At 40.9% G+C, this 17,492-nt stretch overlaps 1 protein-coding gene across 4 annotated transcripts in view; it reads left to right on the top strand.

The window, feature by feature from the left end:
• Nucleotides 1–17,492, top strand: part of OCA2 (OCA2 melanosomal transmembrane protein) — a 302,523-nt gene that overhangs the window by 264,043 nt on the left and 20,988 nt on the right. For all 4 annotated transcript variants that reach the window (XR_014080337.1, XM_081583080.1, XM_081583078.1 and 1 more), the window contains 2 exons: nt 5,980–6,039; nt 6,716–6,820. Coding sequence is in view for 3 of the 4 variants with exons in the window: in XM_081583080.1 (XP_081439206.1) it covers nt 5,980–6,039; nt 6,716–6,820 (165 nt within the window). In the remaining variant the exon portion in view is untranslated. The remainder of the gene's footprint in view (nt 1–5,979; nt 6,040–6,715; nt 6,821–17,492) is intronic.

Raw genomic sequence — 17,492 nt, 5'->3', positions numbered from 1 at the left:
TGGAAGATGCTTTGACAGTTTCTTAAGAAACTAAACATGTGACTACCATACCACCTAGCAATTGCACTCCCTGACATTTATCCCAGAGAAGTGATGACTCATGTTCACACAAAAATGTGTATACAAATGTTTATAGCAGCTTCATGTTTATAATAGTTCAAAACTGGAAACAACCCAGATGTCCTTCAGTGGGTGAACAGTTAAATTGAGTATGACCCAAACTGGTACATTTATCTCATTAAATTCCACCTGGCAATGAAAAGGAAGGATAGATTATTGATACAGGCAACAATCTAGATGGACTTTCAGAGAATAATGTTGAGTGAAAAAGGCATCAACTCTAAAAGGTTGCCTACTCTGTGATTCAATATATACAAAATACTCAATATACTCAAAATAACAAAAGTACTGAAATGGGAACAGAATCATGTTGCCAGGAGTTAAGGAGGGACTGGGTGGAGGAAAGTCACTGAGGTTATAGTTGGACAACATGAAAGATCCTTGAGATGAACGAAATGTTTTGTATCTTGATTACCAATGCCAATCCCTTGGTTGTGATATTGTGTTATCGTTCCATGAAGTTATCACTGTGGGAAACTGGGTGGTGTACACAGGATCTTCCTGTGTTATTCTTTACAACTGCATGTAAAACTACCTTTACCTCAAAATAAAGCATTTAATTTAAACAATGAACTTAAAACAAATTAGCCAGGCCTGAGTAGCAGCTACATCTTCCCTTAGGCAAGGTAACCCTCCACTGGCACAAAAGATCTTTTTGGATCATCACAGTTCCCTCTAGTCCAGATTCACCTGAGCCAGGGCTCTTCCTTCACTTGTTCTATGGCTGTGGGTGTAGCAATCTGGGCAACATACAAGGTGGGTGACTTTTCTCCAAAGTAAACCAGAGGGCCACCAGGAGTCAGCTTTAGCCTCTTTAGTGGCAAAATGATGATACTATATCCCTACACCTATGCTGCTTAGCAGTAGGTTGCAAGCCACTTGGTCCTTTCAACTCATATTAGCAAATATTTCCCAAGAACCTCTAAGTTAGATTATGTGCCAGAACATAGGGATAAACAAGCCTGCTTTGGTGTAGTTAAGTAGCTCATTTGTGTCCTCTTTGAAACCCCATGGACTGCAGCATGCCAGTCTTTTCCTGTCCATCACCAACTCCCAGAGCTTACTCAAACTCATGTCCATGGAGTCAGTGATGCCATCCAACCATCTCATCCTCTGTCGTAAGGTTATTTATTTGATCTTTTCTTGTTCCTTGAGTTAGGTTTGTATTGCTATGAACTTATCTCTTAGCACTGCTTTTGCTTCATCCCATAAGTTATAGATTGTCATGTTTTCCTTGTCATTTGTTTCTAGATATTGTTTTATTTTCTGTTTTATTTCTTCAGTGACCTCTTGGTTAGCTAGGAGTGTATTGAGTAGCCTTCATGTGTTGTGGTCAGAGAAAAAAACGCTTGATAAGATTTCAATTTTCTTACATTTATGAAGACTTGATTTGTGACCCAAGATGTGATCTATCCTGGGGAATCTTCCATGTGCACTTGAGAAAAAAGTATATTCTGCTTCTTTTGATGGAATGTCCTGAAAATATCAACAGGTTGATCTGGTCTAATGGGTCATTTAAGGAATGCATTTCCTTATTAATTTTCCCTCTGGATGATCTGACCATTGATGTGAGTGGAGTGTTAAAGTCCCCTACTATTACTGTGGTACTGTCGATTTCCCTTTTCATAACTGTTAGCATTTGCCTTATGTATTGAGGTGCTCCTATGTTGGGTGCACATATATTTATAATTGCTCTATCTTCTTCTTGGATTGATGCCTTGATCATTATGTAGCGTTCTTCTTTATCTCTTGTAATAATCTTTATTTTAAAGTTTATTTTACCTGATGTGAGTTATGGTATTCCAATTGTCTTTTTATTCCAATTTGCACGGAATATCTTTTTCCAAGCTCACTTTTAGTCTGTATGTGTCCCTGTGTTGAAGTTAATTTCTTGTAGACAGCATACATCTAGGTCTTGATTTTTGTATCTGTTCAGCCCGTCTACGTCTTTTTGTTGGAACATTTAATCCATTTACATTTAAGATAACTATTATATGTCCAATCTTATTACCATTTACTTTATTGTTTTGGGTTTGTTTTTGTAAGTCTTTTTCTTCTCTTGTGTTCTCTGCCTAAAGAAGTTCCTTTAGCAATTGTTGTAAAGCTGGTTTGGTGGTGCTGAATTCTCTTAACTTTTGCTAATGTGTACAGCTTTTGATTTCTCCATTGAATCTGAACAAGATCCTTGCTTTGTAGTGTAATCTTGGTTGTAATTTTTTTTCCTTTCATCACTTTAAGTATATCCTGTCACTTCCGTCTGGCCTACAAATTTTCACTGAAAGATCAGCTATTAATCTTATGGGGATTCCTTTGTATGTTATTTGTTGCTTTTCCCTTGCTGCTTTTGATATTTTTGTGTGTTTGTGCTTCATTTTTGTTTGTGCTTAATATGTATCTTGGTGTGTTTTCTCTTTGAGTTTGCCTGTATGGGACTCTTTTTGGATTATTGGACTTGGGTGGCTATTTCCTTTCCCATGTTAGAGAAGTTTTTGGCTATCGTCTCCTCAAATATTTTCTTATGCCCTTTATTTTTCTCTTCTTTCTCTGGGACTCGTGTAATTCAAATGTTGGTGCACTTAAAGTTGTTTCAGTGCTTTCTGAGACTGTTGTCATTTCTTCTCATCCTTTCTTTTTCTTTTTTATTCTACTCTGCTTCAGTTATTTCTACCATTCTATCTTCCAGCTCACGTATCTATTCTTCTGCCTCAGTTATCCTGCTGTTGGTTTTCTCTAGTGTATTTTTTATTTCAGTTATTGTGTTGTTCATTGCTGACTGGTCATTATTTCTAGATCCTTGTTAAACATTTCCTGTATCTTTTCAATCCATGCATCCATTCTATTTATCTGTGCCTCCATTTTGAGATTTTGGATCACTTTTACTATCATTACTCTGAATTGTTTTTCAGGTAGACTGCCTATTTCCTCTTCATTTGTTTGGTCTTGTGGATTTTTAATTTGCTCCTTCATCTGCTGCAAGTTCTCTGCCTTCTCATTTTGTTTAACTTACTGTATTTGGGGTCTCCTTTCCACAGGATGTAGGATTGTGGTTTCTCTTACTTGTGGAGTCTTCCCTCAGTGGGTGGGGTTGGATCAGTGCCTTGAATAGACATCCTGGTGGGTGAAACTGGTGCCTATGTTCTGATTGGTGAAACTGGATCTGGTCCCTCTGATGGGCAGAGGTGCATCCAGTGGTGTTTTTTTTTTTTTTTTTTCTGTAAGGGTGGGGGTGTCTGTGAGCTTAGTATACTTTCAGGCTATGCTGTTTGCTAATGGGTGGGGTTGTGTTCCTTTTTTCTAGTTGTTTGGCATGAGGTGTCCAGCATTGAAACTTTCTGGCTGTTGGGTGTAGCCAGGTCTTAGTGTTGGGATGAGGCCTTTGGAAAAATTTCTCTAGTTAATATTCCATGGGGTCAGGAGTTCTCTTGTGGTCCAACATCCTGGACTCGGGTCTTTCACCTCAAAAGTTCAGGTCCAACCCATTGCTGGAGCACCAAGTCTCCACGAACTACTTGGCACAGAAGACAAAGAAAAAGAAAAAAAATCAATCAAACAAGAAAATAACAGGTATACAGAACCCCAAGAAATATACTAAAAGCAAAACTAAACAAAAACACACAAAGAAATGCACACTCAAACTCATAAAAAGAAGAGGGAAAAAATGGAAACAAAAAAGAAAAGAGCAATTGAACCAATAAAGAAACCCATAAATGTAAACAAACACTGAAAGATAAATTAGCAAAAACACAACACTAAGATTAAATCAAATGTGGAAATGAACTTAAAAGAGGCAAATAAAGCATAAAACATATACACAAATAAAACAAAAGAAAAAAAATGTAAAAACAAAACAGAGAAGAAAACAAAAGGAAAATACAATACAGCAAGAGGTAAAGTAAAAATAGAGAAATACAAAATATAGTTAAAAATAAGATTTAAAACAAAGTAAAACAAAGGAAAAAATAAAAACGTGGAAAAAATGCAATATAATGAAAAAGTACAGTAGAGATAGGGAAAAAATAAAATAAATTTATTTAAAAATAATGTTCAAGAAAAGAAAAAGTAAATAAAAAGTAAAATTAAAAGAATAATAATTTAAAAATCAACAATAAAAAACAAAAATGAAGAAAATTACATATATACATAGAGAGAGAAAGAGTGGTAGTAAGAAGACTATTTTCCTGTGGCCTCAGATGTCAGTTTCCTTGCCCCCATAGTGAGCTCCAGCCAATCTACCTTCTCAGGACATCCTCTAATATTTCTAGGAAGGTCTCTAGACCTGCTGTGGGCACTGTGGGGCCAGCTCAGATTCTGCTTGGCCTTATTCTACCTTGTACTTGCTTCCAAAGTCCACAGTTGCCCCTGAATTCCACAGCTTCAAATGTGGGAACACTCATTGTCTATTGAGATATTCCACAGATGCAGGGTTTACCAAGACAATTGCAAAGATTTACTCCACTACTCTTGTCACTGCCTGAGCGAATTCCCTCCATCTTGTTTGGTCACACAGCTCCTGGTGCTCAGCTTTGTGTTTGTCCCAGTCACTGTTTGTAGGCCGCCCTCCATTGTCTGTTCCCTGTCCAGACAAAAGGGGGCAAAAGCAGCGGCTGAGGCTGATTACGGCTCACTTGCTCACTCAGGCCAGGGAGAGGGAGAGAAACGGTAGACACAATTGGGAAGTATTGGTAGTGCCTGTGGTGGCAGAGGCCTGTAGGAAGTTGCTACAGCCTGAGGCAAACTGCATTCTCCCAGGGGAGCTGGCTCCAGGTCACAGGTCCCTTGGCAGTGCCAAGCTGCACAAGCTACCTGGAAGGTGTGGGCAGTGACCTGTGCTTGCTCACAGCTTGGCGGCAATGGCAGTGGCTGAAACACCCACCTCTCGGGTCAGAGATAACAGTTGTGGTTTGTACTGCCTCTGGCACTTGTCTCTGGCACTTGTGGAGGTATGGTCCTGCCATCTGGACCTCGTGAAGTTTGAGGGTCCCTGAGACCAATGATCTCTTGCCTTTGTGGCAGGCCCAGGCTTTTTCCTTGACTCCCTCAGCTGTGTAGTACTAGCCCCCTCAGACTATCTTCGTGGCAGGCAATCCCAGTTCTCTCCCTGGGATCTGACCTCTGAAGCCTGAGCCCCAGCACCAAGCCCCCATCTGCCCTGTGTGCATGCAAACAACATCTCAAACTAGTGGGAACTGGTCAGCACTGACCTCTGTGCGGAATTCTCTTCCTTTTCCCTCTGCACACCCGTTGCTGTGCTCATATCTGAGGCTCCGAAGCTCTCCTATGTGCCTGCCCATGATGGTTTCCAAGTGTGCAGAAATTTTCCTCCTGCATAGCTCCCTCCCATTGGCACAGGTCCGATCTGGATTCCTTTGTCTCTTTTCTTATTTCTTTTGCCTACCTGTTTTGTGGAGATTAGCTGTCCTTGTTGAAAGTCCGAGGTCTTCTGCCAGCTATCAGTTGGTGTTCTGTAAGAGGTGTTCTACATGCAGATATATTTTTGATGTATTTGTGGGGAGCAAGGTGATATCCATGTCTTACTATTCTGCCATCTTGAAGGTCTTCCCCATGGTGATCTTAAAAAGAAATGGCCTTCTATCCAAACTTAAATTTAACATGGACATTAATACAAATTAATGTTTGTATTAATGCAAACTGGCAAAAGTTCCTGCCAGTGCTACTCTGCTCTCATCTTGAAGAATCTTCAGTATCCATATGATAGTAAATTATTTAGACTGTGTGTTTGATCTTTTATAAGCAATGAGAGTCCATGTTCACTTGCTTTCACTTTAAAGATATGTTTTTAAACATTTGCATATATTCTCAGTTTTAAACTGTTTCTCATTATACATCTATTTCTTCTAGGCATTGGCACATCTCCACTTAATAGAATATGTCGGAGAACAGACTGCTTTGCTAATAAAGGTACATTAAATATTGCAATATAATGTGTTCCAGCCACCATTCCTTTGATTTTTTTGAAAAAAAAGAAAAAAATTATCAGTTAGAATAGATCTCATTCATTATGCAAAGAGTATAACAGGGAACCTGTTTTATCCTATGTAGGCTAGAGATGAAAAGAGACTTTTTTCAAGGAATATATAATTACAGGTGCTTGCAATTTTTCTATTAGCCTTTAGCTGAAACCTTTCTAGGAAGGAGAGCAATTGAGACAGTAGTCTCAGTAAATGATGCACAGAGGTTTAACCCAAGGTTTTTGCCAGAAAGTGATGTCAGTGTGGCTAGTGTGTCATCTGGTGTCCCATCAGGACATCAAGAACAGGGGCATTCTGCTTTCCACACTCCCCTCACCCCACACTGACCCAAGGGTTGGTTGGCTTCAGCATGGTTTATAGTTACTGCTCTGAATTACTCATAGACTCTGTCCCAGGCTCCTGGTAGGAGTTGGAAAAGCCCAGATGGTGCTGTTTGTACACCAGAGTCTCCTTTGGTCTCCTGTGTGGAAGAGGAAGGACCAGGAGCCCTGTTGTCCCTTCAGAGTTGCCCATGTCCTACCATCAGATGCTCTGTGTGTGTGTGTGTGTTTGTGTGTGATCTGTGCACAATGGTAAACAGCCCTACTCTTATCTGCTGCTTTCAGATGGTCCCAGAAGATCAGCGCCTTACAGCTGCCATCATTCTGGTGGTCTGGGTCTCAGGCATCACATCCTCCCTGATTGACAACATCCCATTCACTGCTACCATGGTGAGTCACGGTATCTTTCATGTGATGAAGGCCAAGATTTTACACGCACACAACCTGGGCTCATCCTTCTTTTCAGAGGAAGCAGAAAGTAAGCCCTGTCCCTTTGCTGTGCTCACAGATTTAGGGGACAGATGTGATAAATCCCAAACAGCAGCTTGGAGCTAAGGCCTTATAGCTGCTGTGTGTAGTGAACTCCAGGATGGCTGGTTGTTTTAGGGTCAGTCTGACTGGCAGTTGCCACCTCTCATGGAAAAGATAGTCTTTCTTTTTTGTTTCTTTAAAGAAAATTCAGTTCAGTCGCTCAGTCATGTTTGACACTTTGAGACCCCATGGACTGCAGCACACCAGGTTTCCCTGTTCATCACCAACTCCTGGAGCTTGCTCAAACTCATGTCCATCAAGTCGGTGATGCTATCCAACCATCTCATCCTCTGTCATCCCCTTCTCCTCCCACCTTCAATTTTTCCCAACATCAGGATCTTTTCCAATGAGTCAGTTCTTTCCATCAGGCGGCCAAAGTATTGGAGTTTCAGCTTCAGTGCCAGCCTCTACAATGAATATTCAGGACTGATTTCCTTTAGGATGGACTGGTTGGATCTCCTTGCAGTCCAAGAGACTCTCAAGAGTCTTCTCCAACACCACAGTTCAAAAGCATCAATTCTTCGGCACTCAACTTTCTTTATAGTCCAACTCACATCCATACATGACTACTGGAAAAACCATAGCTTTGACTAGATGGACTTTGTTGGCAAAGTAATGTCTCTGCTTTTTAATATGCTGTCTAGGTCGGTCATAGCATTTCTTCCAAGGAGCAAGTGTCTTTTAATTTCATGGCTGCAGTCACCATCTACAGTGATCTTGGAGCACAACAAAATAAAAACTCTCACTATTTTCCATGAAGTGATGGGACCAAATGCCATGATGTTAGTTTTCTGAATGTTGAGTTTTAAGCCAGCTTTTTCACTCTCCTCTTTCACCTTCATCAAGAGGCTCTTTAGTTCTTCTTTACCTTCTGCCATAATGGTGGTGTCATCTGCGTATCTGAGATTATTGGTTTCTCCCTGAAATCTTGATTCCAGCTTGTACTTCAGCCAGCCAGGCAGTTCGCATGATGTAGTCTGCATATGAGTTAAATGAGCAGGGTGACAATATACAGCCTTGACGTTCTAATTTCCTGATTTGGAACCAGTCTGTTGTTCCAGGTCCAGTTCTAACTGTTGCTTCCTGACCTGCATACAGGTTTCTCAGGAGGCAGGTCAGGTGGTCTGTTATTCCCATCTCTTTAAGAATTTTCAGTTTGTTGTGATCTACACAGTCAAAGGCTTTGGTTTAGTCACTCAAGCAGAAGTAGTTGTTTTTTTCTGGAACTCTCTTGCTTTCTAAGATCCAACAGATGTTGGCAATTTGGTCTCTGGTTCCTCGCCTTTTCTAAATCCAGCTTGAACATCTAGAAGTTCACGGTTCATGCACTGTTGAAGACTGGCTTGGAGAATTTTGAGCATTACTTTGCTAGCATGTGAAATCAGTGCAGTTGTGTCATAGTTTGAGCATTCTTTGGCTTTGCCTTTCTTTGGGATTAGAATGAACACTGACCTTTTCCAGTTCTGTGGCCATTGCCGAGTTTTCCAAATTTGCTGGCATTTTGAGTGCAGCACTTTCACAACATCATCTTTTAGGATTTGAACTAGTTCAACTGGAATTTCATCACCCCCACTAGCTTTGTTTGTAGTGATGCTTCCTAAGACCCACTTGACTTCACATTCCAGGATGTCTGGCTCTAGGTGAGTGATCACACCATCGTGGTTATCTGGGTCTTTTTTGTATGGTTCTTCTGTGTAGTCTTGCCACCTCTTCTTAATATCTTCTGTTTCTGTCAGGTCCATGCCATTTCTGTCCTTTATTGTGCCCATCTTTGCATGAAATGTTCCCTAATTTTGTTGAAGAGATCTCTAGTCTTTCCCATTCTATTGTTTTCCTCTTTTTCTTTGCATTGATCCCTGAGGAAGGCTTTATCTTTCCTCGATATTCTTTGGAACTCTGCATTAAAATGGATATATCTTTCCTTTTCTCCTTTGCTTTTCCCTTCTCTTCTTTTCTCAGCTATTTGTAAGGCCTCCTCAAACAACCATTTGGCCTTTTTGCATATCTTTTCCTTTGGGATCATCTTGATTACTGCCTCCTGTATAATGTCATGAACTTCCATCCATAGTTCTTCAGACACTCTGTCTATAAGATCTAATCCCTTGAATCTATTTATCACTTCCACTTCATAAATGTAAGGGATTTGATTTAGGTCATACTTGAATGGTCTATTGGTTTTCCCTCTTTTCTTCAATTTACGTCTGAATTTGGCAATAAGGAGTTCCTGATCTGAGCCTCAGTTAGCTCCCAGTCTTATTTTTGCTGACTAAATACAGCTTGTCCATCTTTGGATACAAAGAACATAATCAATCTGATTTTGGTATTGATCATCTGGTGATGCCCATGTGTAGAGTCTTCTCTTGTGTTTTTGGAAGAGGGTGTTTCCTGTTACCAGTGCATCCTCTTGACAAAACTGTTAGCCTTTTCCCTATTTCATTTTGAACCCCAAGGCCAAATTTGCCTGTGACTTCAGGTATCTCGTGACTTCCTACTTTAGCATTCCAGTCCCCTATGATGAAAAGACATCTTTTTTGGGTGTTAGTTGTAGAATTTCTTGTAGGTCTTTATAGAACTGTTCAACTTCTTCAGCATTACAAGTTGGGGCATAGACTTGGATTACTATGATAGTGAATGGTTTGCCTTGGAAACAAACAGAGATCATTCTGTTGTTTTTGGGATTGCTCCCAAATACTGCATGTCGGACTCTTTTGTTGGCTATGAAGGCTAGTCCATTTCTTCTAAGGGGTTCTTGCCCACAGTAGTAGATATAATGGTCATATGAGTTAAATTGACCCATTCCAGTCCATTTTAGTTCACTGATTCCTAAAATGTCGATGTTCCCTCTTGTCATCTCCTGTTTGACCACTTCCAATTTTCCTTGATTCATGGATCTAACATTCCAGGTTCTTATGCAGTATTGTTCTTTACAGTATTGGAGTTTCATCACCAGTTGCATCCACAATTGGGTGTTGTTTTTGCTTTGGCTCCATCTCTTCACTCTTTCTAGAGTTATTTCTCCACTCTTCTCCAGTAGCATATTGGGCACCTACTGACCTGGAGAGTTCTTTCAGTGTCATATCTTTTCACCTTTTCTTACTGTTCATGGGGTTTTCAAGGCAAGAATACTGAAGTGGTTTGCCATTGCCTTCTCCAGTTTTGTCAGACCAAATTTTGTCAGAACTCTCCACCATGACTCATCCATCTTGAGTGGCCCTTCATGGCATGGCTCGTAGTTTCACTGAGTTAGACAAGGCTGTGGTCCATGTAATCAGTTTGATTAGTTTTCTGTGATTGTGGTTTTCATTCTGTCTGCCCTCTGAGGGATAAGGATAAGAGGCTTATTGAAGCTTCCCGATGGGAGAGACTAACTGTGGGGGAAACTGGGTCTTGTTCTAATGGGTGGGGCCATTCTCAGTAAATCTTTAATCCAATTTTCTGTTGATGGGCGGAGTTGTGGTCCCTCCTTGTTGTTTGACCTGAGACCGAACTATGGTGGAGGTAATGAAGATACTGGTGACCTCCTTCAAAAGGTCCCATACATGCACTGTCTCACTCAGTGCCCTCGACCCTGCAGCAGGCCACCACCGACCCACACCTCTGCTGGAGGCAAGTCTGGGTCAGTCTCTTGTAGGGTTACTGCTCCTTTCTCTTGGGTCCTGTTGTACACAAGGTTTTCCCTCCAAGAGTCTGTTTTCCCAGTCCTGTGTAAGTTTTGGTGGCTCTATGGTGGGGTTAACGGCGACCTCCTCCAAGAGGACTTATGCTACACCCACGTCTGCTGCACCCAGAGCCCCTACCCCTGGGGCAGGCCACTGCTGACCCATACCTCCGCAGGTGACACTCAAACACTCAAAAGCAGGTCTGTCTCAGTCTCTGTGGAGTCTCCTGGTGCGCACGTTTTGTTTGTCCAGGTGTCTCTGGCGGGTATGGAGTTTGATTCTAAATGTGATTTCGCCCCTCCTACTGTCTTGCTGGGGCTTCTCCTTTGCCCCTGGACATGGGGTATCTTTTTTGATGGAATCCAACACTCTCCTGTCAATGGTTGTTCAGCAGTGAGTTGTAATTTTGGAGTTCTCGCAGGAGAAAATGAGTGCATGTTCTTCTTCTCTGCCATCTTGTGGAGTATTCTAATCTGTACCTAGACCATAACCAGTTATACCAGTTCAAAGAAGAGCAGGTTGGTCACTCACTCCAATGCTGCCCCTGCCTTATAAAAACCTCCTTCCCTTCACACTCAGCTTGCCCCAACCTGAACATTGGAAGAAAACTGGAAGACATTAAAGACAGTTGGAAAACTTTAAAGACAATTGAAAACATTAAAGACATAGGTTGGTAGAAGGTGTTAATCTTTTTCCTACAAAGGCAGAATCTATTTTAACTGGTCAGGGTGGCTTCTTGGAGAAGGAAATGGCAACCCACTCCAGTATTCTTGCCTGGAGAATCCCATGGACAGAGGAGCCTGGTGGGCTGCAGTCCATGGGATTGCAATGAGTCGGACATGACTAAGCGACTGACACTTTCACTTTCAGGGTATCTTCTGATGCTGTGGCCTGGAGAGGATTTTGAATTCTCTGTGTGATCTTGACCCAAGCAGAAATCAAGGGTCTATATTACAGGCCTTTTACAAGGCTGTTGTGCCCTGCTCCTGCTGTGTCTTCTGACATCACTAATATTCAACTTAGGACAGAATTGTCAATCCCTGGCATGACAGTGTAAAAGTGGGAAAAGGAAGCTGAGGTCCTGTCACAGCACCTGGGGTCACAGGTGTGCTGGGTATATGTGAACACTTCTTATGTCTGGATCCTAGACAAGAGTATTCTCTCTTGTTCTTGTGACCTTGAGGGCTACACCTCTCTCACAGGACCTTAGGGTGACTGGGACTCTGTGTTACCACATATTGCTTGAAATCACAGTGTCTGCTGGGTTGATGCTCCAGTTACCAAGCTATTGTTCTCCCATGGTCTGGGCTTGGTAATTCTGAGTTAATCCTGGTTGTTTTTATTTGTTCATGAAGTCCTGAGATGGTGAAATCATCTGGATGTTGTTGAATGTATTGGTCCTGCTCAGTGGGTGCTATCAATGACTGTGGTCCTACAGAGGGCCAGGGGCAGAAGCACCTCTCAGGCAGGGTAAAGCAGCAGGGTCCTGGGCTTCTGAGGTGCCAGATCAGTTTGTGTGTGAATCCCTTTATTAGTGGAAATAGAGTCTATAGAAGACCCCGTGTATCCGAACCTGCAGCAGTAGCCTGGAGGGTTTCATCAGCAAAGCTTCAACTGTACTTCCTCAAAGCCTGCATGCTCAGAGCCAATGCACCCTACCATCTGGATGGCTTCCAGGTTTCAAGATCCAGAACCTCTTTTGGACTGAGCAAAATGGTCCCTATCATTGAAAATTTAGATTCCTCTGTTTTCTAAAAATACGACATTTTGATATTTTTCTTCTTTAAATTTTAAGTTACTTAAAATTTAAACTAAAAAAAATTACATCAAGGGAATCACAGAGGATAATAAAACAAATATCTGTATGCTTACCACCCAAAATGAGTAAAATTTATTCTCTTTGCCTCAGGTTTTCTTGTTTGTTTTGTTTTTAAGAAATAAAATATTATAGATGAATGTAACATTCTCTATTCCTTCTCTCAACCCCAGTGTTATTCTGTCCTTCTCTCTCCTGAGGGAACTAAGCTCATATATCTGAGGCATATTACTATGAAAGGATTAATGGAAAGATCTTGGTTTGTGTGAGTCAACATGGCATGGAAACTAACTTCTGAGAGAAAAAAAACAGCAGCTTCATGAACAGCTGGCAGACAGCTTCCTGCATCCCACAGATCTCTCAGCATGCAGTGGCTGTCTCAGAGGAGGGCCACTTGGGTTTCTGCCTTAGTCTGGAAGTAGCATCAGATATGACCTGTCATAGTTCTTGGATGGGAAGTGATCACATGGCCCTGTCCAAATGCAGGAGCCTGGGGAGTATGTGGCACAGAGAGCTGGGTGGACACTGAGGTCTTACACAACTGTCCCTTCCTCCCTCTTTTTTACTTGTCTGTCTTTTTCCACTTCTTTCTCATTTTGGAAGTGGTTGGAGATGTGGTCTGTAGGATTTCATACTTAGATATCCCCGAAGTGTCCTTTTGAACTAGCATGTGGCTAGTTTTCTCTGTGTGAGAGCAGAGTTCTACACATGTCTACATGTATAAGCATGCCAATTGTTAGAGCTCCTTTAGGTTCACTTATCCCTTCTCTAAACAGTAAATTCTGATAGAACAGATCACTTTATGGATTTATCTATTTAAACTGACAATTCAGCACAGTTTCTCTGAGTACTATGCCATTGGATTAGGTATTAGAGGTTCCTTATCTATGTCTCCTCTGAAGGGTCATTTCTTTCACATCGTGTAGAGTCTTTCTTCATCTCTGCTCTGACCCTCTGCCTGGTTTATCTTTTTCTTATTATTTTCAATCATTTTTAAAAATTATTTTTAAAATCTTTTTAGTTGTATTCCCAACTAAAATAAATAAATTTATTAAAAAAAAAAAATAAAAAAAAAATAAAAACAAGAAACGGATTTTTAAAATTTTTAAAATTCATGCATATCATCTATCTCTATTTGTTAAGAGAAAGGTGATGTTTCAGGGACTCTGAGGATCTTGGTTCTTTATGTCTCAGCACAGAAAGAATTCAGTGAGAGGCAAAATGATAGATAAGAAATGATTTATTAGACTAGGATGCTTGTGAGGCTTACAAGTGGGTGGTTGGGGAAGAGGATGCTGTGCCTGAGAACTTAGTGAGCTGCAGTTTTATGATCAAAGGAAAAATGGGGAAGGGAAAAGATCACCTTTTTTCCTCATTCTTGAGTAGACTTGAAGCTTCCATCATCAACTCTTCTTCCAGGTTGGGCAGAGGTATTTTCTTGTCCCTACCTGATCAAGCTTCTGGAGGAGGAAATGGCAACCCACGCTAGTATTCTTGCCTGGAGAATCCCTCGGACAGAAGAGCCTTGCAAGCTATAGTCCATAGTGTCACAAAGAGTCAGATATGATTGAAGTGACTTTGCATGCAAATGGTCCAGCCAGTACTGTCATGGCACAGTGGAAATGAGCAAAAAGGCAGTAACATACACTAAAAATGGTAAACTATTTCAAGTTTTAGTATAATGTAAGCTTTTTCTTACATTTTTGTATTTAGCATGTGCAAAGGAACATATCCTTGTTATCACTAACTTACTGAGCTCACTGGGAAGGATGTCGGTCTCATGTCACCACTGTTTTATTTTCTGGGGAGCATGTCTCATGTTTCTGTTGCATGGCTTTATTAGCAAGCCTGCTTGGTTTTATGGTTTTGTCATTAAGAAAAACTGCTTTCTTGCATGCATTAACTTACAAGACTCTTCCATACTTTTTCTTTACTTACAGTCCCCTAATAGGATTAACAATTTAATTACTTACTTTGTCCCTTTACTCTTTATCAGTTTAACATGTTTAAATTTATTGTGTTGAAGGAGAGACTTGAGTTTATTCCTAACATTTTATTATGGTTTTGCATATATTATACTTTTTCTTTTCTGATTCTTTTCCCCCTGTTATTTCCTGATTTCTTTTGGATTAGTAAATCTCATCCTCTAACTGATTTGGATGGTGCTGATTTTATTTCTAAGTCTTTTTAGTGGGAATTTTTCTATTTGTAATGCACATAGTTGTATCTGCATTTCAATCAACAGTTGCAATTAACATGAGAAACAAAATATTATCTGCCATATTAGTTAACAAAAGAAATTAACAAGGGACAGTCATCAGTGATTATAGTCCTTCACAGTGAACTCTGAGCACTGAGGCAACTCAGGATGTGAAAACACAGGATACTGGTCCCAGATAGCTAAAGTGGCTATCAAAAGAATGATTTCAATGAGTCAAGACTCTTGTATCTTCCTATATACGGAAAAGAGTTAAATTCCTTAACTTGAGATATCTGGTTTACTTTACTTAACAATAATTTTTTTTTTTTTTTTAACATTCAGATGACCTGTCCTTTGTTGTAAAACTCATATAGCCTGGATCCCCCTCTTGACCTCTTTGGAGCAGTTTTCATAGGTTTACTTGAGATACTGCCTCCTGGGCTTGAAATCCTAAGAATATACACTGAATAAAACATGTGGACTAAAAAAAAAATATTCACAGCCTAAAAGTTGATAGTTATGTTTTATTCAGTGGAAATTTTTAGGACTCCAAGCCTGGGAGACAGCATCTCAACTAACCCTGAAAGAATTACTCCAAGAAAGCAAGGGGAGGAGCTAGGTTATATAGAAGTTTTGCAACAAAAGGCAGGTAGTCTGAACATCAAAATATTATTGTCAATGAACGGAAACCACATATCTCAAGTTAAGGAATTTAGCACTTTTCTATGTATGGGAAGATACAAGAGTCTGGGTTCACTGAAATAAATTCTTTGATGTGTACCTCACCTATCTGGGGCTAGTACCCTGTGACTTCACAGGACCCCAAGTTTTCTTAGGGCTCATCATAGGGAGTGGCTACAATCTGAAGGCTACTATTTATAGATGGTGGGTGTTCTTTTCTTTCCTGAGTTCCCTGAGGGCTCGTCAGCTCACCATTCATGGTGGCTGTGATTGCTGATGACTGGTGACTGGGACATCGTTTGTTTACTAATATGGCAAGAAATATTCCAGTTTTCAAACATAATTCTCAACTTTTAGGTTTTGTGATTTTTTTTTCAGTTGACAAATAGAACCCATTTTAGCTAGTTTAAGAGAAATAGAAGTCTATCTAAGAATAGTGTACAGTTCATGTATTTTCTGAAGGACACCATGAGTAGGGGTTTGCCCCATGAGGTCCCCAAGTTCTGCTGCTTTGCTGGCCTTCCTCTCCCATTGTTGGATGCTGAGTATCTGGACCTCTGTCACTCTGCTTTGAGCACACTTTGTTACATTCATCAAATTCTCCAAGCCTACCTCTCAAGTAAAAGTGTCTGATTGGAGGAGGCCATGTCATATGCCTATTCTATCTACAAAGTGGATGGGGAAAATGAGGTTTGCCTTCTGCTTTGGGGTCCCAGAGCTCATGAAACAGAGTTCCCCAAATATAAGAGTTCCTCAGAGCCTCCTTCAATACCTGCTTTCTCTACAATGATTTCTGTATTTCCAGTGCAGGGCCTTGCTTGTCCTTGGGTCCTATAATAGTTTACACATAACTTTGATAAAGTAGTCATCAAATTGTTAAGGCATGTCTGCAGCTGCATTGTCTTATTTACTGGCATTGTGCTTGGTACAAGGAAGATGTTTAACAAGTGTTTTCACATGACTAAATAAGTAAATAAATTGCAATAGGTTAATTTTTCCATAGTAACTCTTTCTTTACATCTCCCTTGGCTTATCATCCTCCAGCAACTCTCTGTTATTTTCACTGAGGAAACTGGGCATCTCAGTGCTCACTCTGTTTCTGAGAGTCACAGATAATGTTGCCATACTATCTCTCTGCCAGGCCTCCTTGCCACCTGAAACATATTCCCATCTCTAGTTGGGCTGGTGGCACTTTCCTTAGCATGTTGTTGGGCATCTTGTGACTTTGCCTGCAATATTCTTTGCTGCTGGTAATATCTATTCCCCTCAGTTCTCTCCTTCCTTGTCCTAAGAGCTGGTCTTACCAATACATAGCTCTCTATGTTTCCCCAGAGGGAGATTGTTTCTTCTCTGGATTCTTCTTTGTGGTAGCCACTGTCACTTTGGGCCAAAGACACCAGAGGCTGGTGTAATGTGTCAGCACTGGGAAACTCTGGTGTACCCTGAGAAGGCCTTGGGAATAGACAGATGTTATGAATAAGTTAGTATTAGAGACACTGCCAAGTTCAGCAGATGCAAAGCTGAATCTGGCCTCTCTACCCCAATACCAAATTAAATCTCAGAGACAGAATTTTGGGTGAAGTGTTACAGAAAAAAATATCTTTGTTGCTTTGTCAAACAAAGGGGGCAACAGCAGGCTAATGCCCTGAAAACTGTGTGTCCCAATCCTGGGTTGAGGATGTATGGGAGGAGTTTTATAGTCAAGGGATGGTATTGCTGATCATGGTGCATGCGGGACCTGCATTCCTTCAATTGAGAGATCTTTTGGCATCAGTGATAATGGGCAAACCGACTTTGGAATGAAGAATGCTGGGTCAAGTAGTTAACATCTTCCACTTGGTGGGAGTTTTAGTTTGGCAGAAGAAGTAAGAAATATTTTTAGATGTATCCCTTGAGGGGGAACAAGAACCCTGCCCCAAGGCTGCACTATTACTTCTTGAAAGCTCCTCCATTATCTCTATATCCCCTCCCCTCCCTGATTAGCAATTATTTGAACCTGTACTTTGGAACTCAGGGAATGGGACAGAGAAGGGTTTTTGTGCCCTGGAGCTCCACAGGGTCCTGCTCAGTTTCAGACGCTCTGCTTCCCTTGGATATTACTTCCCGACTACCACCCTGTGGACTATGGGTATTCATCACCTTTCCTTCCTTGCTGTACACCTTGTGGATATAAGA

Source organism: Giraffa tippelskirchi, chromosome 3 (genome assembly GCF_054371585.1).
Source record: "Giraffa tippelskirchi isolate mGirTip1 chromosome 3, T2T-mGirTip1v1.2.pri, whole genome shotgun sequence".
NCBI lineage: Eukaryota > Metazoa > Chordata > Mammalia > Artiodactyla > Giraffidae > Giraffa > Giraffa tippelskirchi.
This window is presented reverse-complemented; position numbering and strand designations above follow the sequence as displayed.